The sequence below is a fragment of the Vigna umbellata genome, chromosome 8, assembly GCF_029865625.1.
Source record: "Vigna umbellata cultivar VRB3 chromosome 8, Vumbellata_1.0, whole genome shotgun sequence".
Taxonomy (NCBI): Eukaryota; Viridiplantae; Streptophyta; class Magnoliopsida; order Fabales; family Fabaceae; genus Vigna; species Vigna umbellata.
This window is the reverse complement of record NC_142172.1, coordinates 19,454,145-19,463,904: the sequence shown is the minus strand read 5'-3', so window position 1 is coordinate 19,463,904 and position 9,760 is coordinate 19,454,145. Positions and strand designations below refer to the sequence as shown.

At 36.9% G+C, this 9,760-nt stretch overlaps 1 protein-coding gene across 1 annotated transcript; it reads left to right on the top strand.

Moving 5' to 3' along the window:
- Positions 1-5,166: 5,166 nt before the first annotated feature.
- On the top strand, positions 5,167-7,180 carry LOC148194206 (uncharacterized). The gene is made up of 2 exons (XM_088097139.1): positions 5,167-6,867; positions 7,118-7,180. Exons 1-2 carry the CDS (start codon positions 5,167-5,169, stop codon positions 7,178-7,180), a joined length of 1,764 nt encoding a protein of 587 aa, XP_087953265.1.
- The last annotated feature ends 2,580 nt before the right edge of the window (positions 7,181-9,760 follow it).

The window sequence follows — 9,760 nt, the reverse complement described above, 5'->3', positions numbered from 1 at the left end:
AAAAGGAGCCTGAGGCCGAGGCTAACACGTTCATAATTGGAAGATTTTATCTGCTGATACATTGTAAAAGAGAGAAAGGAAAGATGTTTCTGTAATGGGTTACTATGAATAATATCACTCTTTTTCACTTTTAACTTCATTACATTTGGGTATTGCTATTGGAGAAATAAATCTAAGATAGATGAAGGGCCTGAAAATCTCGGCACTCATTTTCTTAGTCATTTTTAGTTTCTTCTCTGGTGCTGCCGCCCAATTTGAACGAGTGCTTCCTGCATTTCCAAGTAAAAACACTTGTGTTTTTCATATTAGGATCTATCTAATTTCAGTTTCTGATTGATTTATTAATTTAAGATGACATTTAATCAGAAAGAATCCAACTGTCCCACTTTCGAGACTCTACCACTACCCAGAGGCGGGAAAATCAAAACCCAAAACGGTGCGTAACACGAAGCCCTCATAACAACAACCACCTTACAGTCCTATAGTTAACCCAAATACATAAGACGAACGGTTAACTCGGACTTTGGGGGCATTATGTACGGTATGATAATACCACTTGGGCCACTATTAAGCCCGCGATCGTATAACTAAGCTAATGAATCCAGCGAAGGATAAAACGTTCGCATATGACACAATTAAAATCTAAGCGGTTAGGATAAGTTTATATTTTATTCTGTTTATATTTTTATTCTGTTTATATTTTATTGGGCTTATGCCAACTTAATGTCCATAAAACAACTTATAAATACAAAGCCAGGACCGCAAGGTCAGGTAAGTCCTATTCACGCTCATATTTACATCAATAGATTGTTTACAGCCAAAAAGTATTCAATACTTGAGCGTCGGAGTACCTGTGCAGGTACCTCCCCCCTCGGTTGGAGATTGGAAAGTTGCTGAACGATCGAAGTGCAGAAGGAGCGAGCGTTAAAAGATAAAGGACCACCGAACGATGAGAAATACGGAGAGAGCGAGCATCCCGTTCAGTGTCAAAGTTGCATCTGCCAGGTTAGTATCTCGGTCCCACTAAATTCATACCGAAACAACTACTGTTCTTGATGTTATGTGTTGTATGTTTGGTGACTCAGTAATCTTGATTTTTTTCCTTTAATTCTGTGTTCTTGATCGATGATGTGCGAGCATTTCTTGTGTGTGTTGATTTGAAAATGAGTTGAACTCGTAGCTCTGCACATTGTAATTCCTTTTTGGAATTAAACGACCCCAAGGTGGGCGTGCATGACCGAGATGTCTTCTCGAGTCAGAGTTGAGTTCAACGATTAAAAAAAAATATTGTTTTTAGCTTTTGTAAATTCTTAAAAAAATCTGATTTAGACTATGTGACTCCACATAGTTGAAATTCCTTAGGGAATTACATGACTCCATAGTGAGCATGACATACCGAGATTTCTTCTTGAGTTTGAGATGAGTCTAATGAAAGAAAAAAAAAATTTGAGTTATGATTAGAAGCATGAATTGGATTTAGATTCATTGTGATTTGGATGAACTGAGTGATGATTATTGACCCTGTGATGGGCTTATTTTACCAGGATGTCTTCCTGATATATGATCAATGTACACTGAATCTGATGACAATCCCTTTAGGGACTTCCCATCCAAAGAAGTATCAACTTAACACTAAGACTAAGAAAGGGAAGTTGAATAAGGACTTGATCTTTTCTTTCTAAGTCTTAGAATGTTCTCTTTAACTAAATACATTTACCTTGTTTTATAGGTCACTAATAAGAGTGGAAAACCATAGCCAATCAACCAAAGAAGTTTGGTAAGCTAAGGGAAGCAAAGGAGGTAAAGAAAGGAAGAAAGGAAGTGCTTTTTGGATTGGAAAAGCAAAGCTCATATACAGCATACAGCCAACCAAGCAAACCAACGTTTCCACTTTCTTTTAAAGCATGTTTTCAATGTTTACTGTATGGAACATGTGGCCAGCTGTATATCTTCTCCTGCACACTTCTTATAGAGCTTCATGTACATTTCTAATATGTCCAGTAGCTTGCTAGGCACGTTTCTCTTCATCTATAAAAGAGAAGCCAAATCCTTTGTAATGGTAACTTGATTTGAAGTAAGGAAATGCTGCCAATTTTCAGCTTTTACTCTCAAGTTCAACCTTGTGCATTGTTATCTTGCACCTCCTCTAGCTTCTTTCCTCTTTGGAAAGCTTTCTGAGCTAGAACTCTACCAAACACAGCCACTCAACACCTCCAGCATATTCACAAACACCTTATTAGCACTCTGTAACTCCACTGATTCATTCAAATCCGCTGCCAGTTCTCTGCTTCGGGAAGCTTCTTCTGCATTTCCTGGAGTTGCTTCCATCATTTGGCATCAAGAGCCAGTCATTCACGCTGCCACTGCAAGAGCTAAGTTGCTCTTTCATTCACTTTCTCCGTTTCTGTCATGTGCTGTTCACACTCTGTCACTGTTTCATCAAATTTTTTTCATTCTGTTTTGGTTTAATTCGTGTCTGTGATTGCTGTAATCTTGTTTTCGCTTTTCCTTAGTGATTGTTGCTCATTTTAATCGGTGCTTTTCCATTGTGAGTTCAATTCAACCTTTATTTTTCATTTTCCAGTAATGTCATGGTCATGTCCTGTTGTGCAGTTTTTCAACTCTGTCATCAAGTATTTGATTCTGTTCTAGCTTTCATTTTCGTTTTAAGTGTGTCCTGAGCAGTTGCTAGCTCTATGTTGATCATATAAAGCAATGGCAACATGTCCAACTTTGATCATTTGAGCCAATTAGCATTGCAAATATTGATTCCAGTAGAAAAATCTGCATAAAACATCATTTCTGGATTAATTTGATATCAGCTGATGCAGTCCAGATTTCTTTAGTTTCAAGCTTTGTACAAGTTTGTTTACTGTTTTTACATGTGTTTGAAGAGATAGCAACTCCTAATAATCACAGAATTGAAAAATGAGTAGTTGAGTTGCTTGAACTCTGGTTTCAAATCACTGTTACTGTTTTATCCAAGTTTGTGCACCGTGCTTGACTTCTTTGTTGTGTCTTCGGCCATTTAATATCTCCTAGCTAACATTTTCCAGCTAGAATCTAGTTGCTAGGACCTTTCTTACACGTTTTGTTGATCCATCCAGTTTTGAATCTGTTGCATTTTAATTTCTGGTGCAGTTTTGTCCAATTTTGCTGCATAAGTGGCAACTACAAAAGTGATTTTGAGATTTTGTGTGCTTCTGTGGTGTTTGAAGGTTTGTGCACATACAATTGACCATTTCAAACTTGTTCTTACTGTTCATATGGTCATTTTTGAACCTATCCGAAAATACACCAACCAAACCACCAAATTTTGTTAAAATTGGAAGTCAACCACTGAAAAACTGATATGCACTTTGCTTTGGCTGTTTAAGTGTTTCAACATATGCCATTTGATGATACAAACTTGTTGGAAGTGTCCTCTACACATTTGAATCCCTGCTACTCATTTTCACCACTGCAGTTTCTAAATTTTTCTTGCCACATTTCAAAATCTGGTGCAGATTTGGTGCTTTTGTGTTTCACTTTTGGCTACAGCAGGTGTGAATTGTTGATTCTGGCTGTTTTTGTACATTGTAACCATTTGAATCAGTTTATTTTACCATTTGAAATTAGTGTGCACTGTTCATTTGGTGAATTTTGAACCTATATGCAAAATCACCTTCTAAACCATCATTTTTGCTTAAGTTTGGAAGTGGACTACTGATTTGCTGCTGCAATGTGATTCTTTGCTGTCTAAGTGTTTGTACACATCAAAATTGATGAGATAAACTTGTTTGACATATCATTGGAGCCTTTGATACACTGCCATTTGTTTTGCACACTGCTGTTCCAATTTTCCAGCCACATTTTTGGTGCAGTATGCATTTCTTTGCTGTTTTCTATACTTTAAAAGTTTCAATTTGAAATTTGGATTGGCAAAAGCTAGGGGATTCTGTTCCAACCATTTTTGAATCATTATACAAGTGAATTCAAAGCATCAAAAAGCAAATAACCCCTACAATCCAGTGTTCATGAATCCAAAACCAGAAAACACCAAAATCTGCTGTTCTTTGTGGCATTTTGTCAAACAGTTTGGCATTTTCATCAAACACTTTCACTGCACTTGAATTTGCTCTTTGTTTTGAGTTTTTTCTTGCTTTTCTAATCTGTTCTAGACCCTATCTTAGGTTCCTTTTGTGTGCTAGCCTTTATTCCAGCCCCAAAGTGTTTAGAAATCACCTTTTCTTGACTTCCATATCTGCTGTCATATTAATTCTGCATTTCAATTGGATGCACCTTGTTTTTCATCACTCACGGGTTTTGTGAATTTTGGTGTGCTGGAATATCATTTGGTGGTGGAGTTTTAACATCCAGCTAGGCCTTATCAAAGGGGTAGCATCTTAAGGAGTGGAGGTCTTGCTAACATTGCTTCAAGTGGACTTCAAGAGCAATTTCCATTGGTTGTCCAGCAGTTCCTTGCAGCAGAAAAACACCACTTTAAAGTTACATTTCAGCTCATTTATTTAGCTGTTGCTGCCACACTTGGCTTTGTTTACATTGTCTTACACTTCATTGTATAAGTGGCATTCTATCACGGAACCTTTGTGGTAATTTCCTCTTGGTTTTTGAAACTTAAAGTGACTTGGAAAAATGCTTTTCAAGCAATTCCAGGTGCACCATACAACATTGTAATAGTTTAGTTTCCACTTCTTAGTGTGAAAGTGTGTCAAGTGGCTCCAAGTGTCATTTGCACTTTCACTTAGGGTCGTGCCTCACTCTTTCATTTCTCTATCATCTTTCTTTACTTTTTGCTTGTTGATATTTGTGTTCTAAGTCTCCGTGATAGCTAGGTGCGCTACCATATAGACAAACCTTCGTTTGGTTTATTAGGAGCATCACATTGTTGCATTCCAAAAAGATTTTGAAAGACTTCTATCTAGATATTTTGGTAAGAAACGTCAGGAGACACTCTGGCTAAGGAAGGACAAGGTTTCTAAGCTTGTCTATTGTGACTCACCTCTCCTTCCTGGGAGCTATTCGGTTTCTTTACCTTTAGCATCTGTATAGAAGTCATTCACCAAAAAAAAAAACAAGAAAATCTTCTTTTTTCAAAAGTTTTGCTTCATACTTGTGCAAGGCTTTCAAAAATATTTGTGAAAACACTTTCTCTACTTCACAAGTATGAGTAACTCTAGTATTCAAGGCACCTTTCATCATGATGAGGACAATATGGAATTGAGAGAGGAACTTAATAGAACTAAAGCTGAGTTAAATGAACTCAGACAGATGGTTGCAAACCTCACTCGCAATCAAAGAGGACAAAATAATGAGGAACACTCTCATAGGCAACACCATGATAATGGTGATCATTCCCAACATAGTGATCACAATAGTTTTCATCCTTTTGATCACTATCAACACCCTCCTAGGAGACACCACCATCATAGGAACCATCACGTGGAACCCAAACTTGACCTTCCCCCCTTCTATGGCAGAGATAATGTGGAAGAATATTTTGAGTGGGAGATGAAGGTTGAACAGATTTTTGAATGTTACCACATAGATGATAGGAGGAGAGTGACCTTAGCCACCTTGACTTTTCAAGGATCAGCCCTCTATTGGTGGACATCCATCATAAGAGATCAAAAGATGCATGGCGACTACACCATCCAATACTGGAATGAATTGAAAGCAGCCTTACACAGAAGGCATGTCCCGGCCTATTATGCTAGAGAAGTCATGGACAAGCTCCATCGACTTCAACAAAGAAACATAAGTGTTGAGGAATACTGGCAAAAGTTAGAATTACTCATGTTAAGAGCTGGGATAAAAGAGGAAGAGAGATTCACCATAGCTAGGTTCCAAAGCGGTCTTAACTATGAGATAAGAGATAAGGTAGAACTTTTACCTTATTTAGATCTCAATGATTTTGTGCAGCTATGTGTGAGAGTGGAAGAACAAATTAGAAGAAAAGCTTCCACTAAAAGGAATTACCCTACCACCTCCGAGTATAGGAAAGATATTAAGAGGGAGGGTAGTCCAAGGAGGTATGAAAAACCTCAAGAAAAAGAAAAAGAAAAAGAAAAAGAGAAAGTGAGAGGTAAAGAAAAAGAGAGAGAACGAGAAAGAAATACCTCTCACAAAGAATTTTCAAGAGACACAAGGGGTAGAGAGACCAAATGCTTTAAGTGTGGAGAGAGAGGACATTATTCTTCTGAGTGTCCTCACAAAAGGTCTACTTATCTCTTAGTCCATCAGAGTGAAAGTGAAGATTCTTCTAGTGACTCAGATACTTCTGTATCTGAGGAAGAAGCCTTACCTTGTGAAGGTGAGTTATTATTGGTAAGAAGACTTCTTGGAAGTCAATCCCAAGAACTAGAACAATCAGAAAGAGAAAATCTATTCAGAACAAGATGCAAAATCTTTGAAAACACTTGTTCATTGATTGTGGATAGTGGTTCCTCTTGTAATTGTTGTAGTTCTCGAGTGGTGAACAAATTGGCCTTACCTACTATTTCTCATCCCAAGCCTTATAAGCTTCAGTGGATAACAGAGGATGAAGAAATAGTAGTCAACACACAGGTAACCATACCAATATCCATTGGCAACTATGAAGAAAACGTTTTATGTGATGTTGTTCCAATGGATGCTGGGCATGTATTACTTGGTAGGCCATGGCAATTTGATCATAATTTCACTCATGATGGCTATACCAACAAAATAACTTTCCTCCATAAAGGCAATAAAATCACATTGATTCCTCTTACACCTGAACAAGTGAAAGAGGATGAGATAATAATCAAAGAAAAAATTGAAAAGGAAAGAAAACAAGATAATAGGTTGGACAACCAACATTCTCCAAAGATGAAGAAGGAGACAAAGGTATGCATGTTGTTAACTTCTTCCTTAAAAGGTAAATACCTTGATTCTTCTTCTAAAAAACATCCCTTTGTTTCTGCATTTTATCATGGGGAATGTTCAAAACAAAGTGAATCCAAAAATATGATAAAGGCCAAGACTTCTTCTCATACCATTTTTGTCAAAAGGCCTTCATTTTATCTTCTTATCTTTGCATATATCTCATTCATCATACTAAGTTTTGCTATTTTTTGTAGATATATCTTTGACCCAGGTGGACAATAAACACCAAAGTTGTGCTTTGGATGAACTGAGTGAATTGGATTTAGAAGCATGAATTGGATTTAGATTCATTGTGATTTGGATGAACTGAGTGATGATTATTGACCCTGTGATGGGCTTATTTTACCAGGATGTCTTCCTGATATATGATCAATGTACACTGAATCTGATGACAATCCCTTTAGGGACTTCCCATCCAAAGAAGTATCAACTTAACACTAAGACTAAGAAAGGGAAGTTGAATAAGGACTTGATCTTTTCTTTCTAAGTCTTAGAATGTTCTCTTTAACTAAATACATTTACCTTGTTTTATAGGTCACTAATAAGAGTGGAAAACCATAGCCAATCAACCAAAGAAGTTTGGTAAGCTAAGGGAAGCAAAGGAGGTAAAGAAAGGAAGAAAGGAAGTGCTTTTTGGATTGGAAAAGCAAAGCTCATATACAGCATACAGCCAACCAAGCAAACCAACGTTTCCACTTTCTTTTAAAGCATGTTTTCAATGTTTACTGTATGGAACATGTGGCCAGCTGTATATCTTCTCCTGCACACTTCTTATAGAGCTTCATGTACATTTCTAATATGTCCAGTAGCTTGCTAGGCACGTTTCTCTTCATCTATAAAAGAGAAGCCAAATCCTTTGTAATGGTAACTTGATTTGAAGTAAGGAAATGCTGCCAATTTTCAACTTTTACTCTCAAGTTCAACCTTGTGCATTGTTATCTTGCACCTCCTCTAGCTTCTTTCCTCTTTGGAAAGCTTTCTGAGCTAGAACTCTACCAAACACAGCCACTCAACACCTCCAGCATATTCACAAACACCTTACGTGCACTCCGTAACTCCACTGATTCATTCAAATCCGTTGCCAGTTCTCTGCTTCGGGAAGCTTCTTCTGCATTTCCTGGAGTTGCTTCCATCAAAATCTATATAAATTTGATTCCAGTTCTTGAATCTAACCAATTTTCCTTGCTGATTCTTTGATTTTTAAGATTCCTTTTCATTTTAATGTTCTGCTAGTTGATTTGCATCTATGATAGTTTGATTTGGTATTGTTTTAAATCTGCATATTTCATTTAGTTGTTGATTTCAGTTTTAGTTGATAGTAATAGCATGATTGTTTTGATTAATTCTGTTTAAAGTATAGGATTTGATGTTTACTTTAGATTTTAGGTCTTACCTTTTGATTCATATTTTATGCTTAGTTTAGGTGTATCTCTTGATTGTTAATGCATTCTTTTAGAATTAGGTTTAGCTTCTGTTATGCAGTTTTGCTTCAAAGAGTTTCTTTCCTTATTTTTTAGCATTTGAGTTCTGTTTAGATTGTATGATACTGTTCTGTTTAGATTGTAGGAAGTTGTAGTAAGTAGATTTTGTTGCTGTTTTGATAGTGTAATTTTCTTCTATTTCATTACATTTCAAATTCTTTATTCTTTTAAGCAGATGTTAGTTTAGATTAGTTTCAATTCTTTTATTTTAGTTTCATTCATTTAAAATGTCCCCACCTGTTTAGTAGTTAGTAAGTAAATAATTAGTAAATAACTACAAGACCTTAACCATACACTTTAATCTTAATTAGCTGAGTTCTAGGATTCATACCTAGGTTGTCCCTATACTTCATTAGTGGGGAAACTTAGTTTGTTCTGATTTTGTGCGACCAAATATCAGTTTAACAAATGACACCGTTGTCGGGGACTCGACGAGTTAAGTTTTAGAGTGTTAGGTTAGTCTTGTCTAGTTTGTTTCTTTTTTTTGATAGATTTTTGCTTGAGTTCTGTATTAGAAATTTTAGAGGTTGATTGGTGTTCTTCCATTGAGCCTTTGGTAAGCATGAATTACTACTCTGCATATGATAATTGCTATTTACCTTATAATGCTCAACCACCACAATTTATCTTGTTTTGTGAGCCTTTTAGTGAGTAACCTCCCTATTTTCAACCTTATTGTGAGCAGCCACCCTGGCCTGTTCAACAAGAGTTGTCTCACTGGGACCAGTATGCTGAACCTGAGCAGGAGAATTATCAGTCGCTACAGCCATGGCAGGACCAACTCTGTGACCAATTGCAGTAGGGAAATCCAGCTTCTGAACTTCAAGGGATGACCAATCAAGTGGCTCAGTTGGTAGCTGTTGTCCACAAGCTGACAGGGAGATCTGAAGAGGAAGAGGGCACACTTGCTGCCATTGAGTTTCAAACTTTTGAGAGTCAAACCACTTCAGCCATTGTGAGCTCCACACCACAGTTTTATCAAGACTCAGGTCAACCTTGGCAACCTCAATTTGGTGAATCAGAGCAACAAGATGCATACTCTCCAAATTGTATGGCACACATGTGGAAGGTAGCAGCAAAGTTTGTTAGGAATGAACCTGAAAAGGTAGCTGGTGAATCAAGAAAACAGGTTTTCTCTGAACTGAATATTCAAATTAATATTGATGAGGTTCAAATTCATTTTAATGCTTTTGATCTAGTTAAAGTTGAACCCATAAAACCTGCCATTGATACTGCTGTTTTGATGCCTGCACACACTCACATTTTAGATTCAGTCTTTCACGTAGAACACATTGATATACCTGATGCTGTTTATGATGTGTGCACTGAGCCTGATCACAGTTTTGATGATAATTTTGTGCAATGTGCTGACT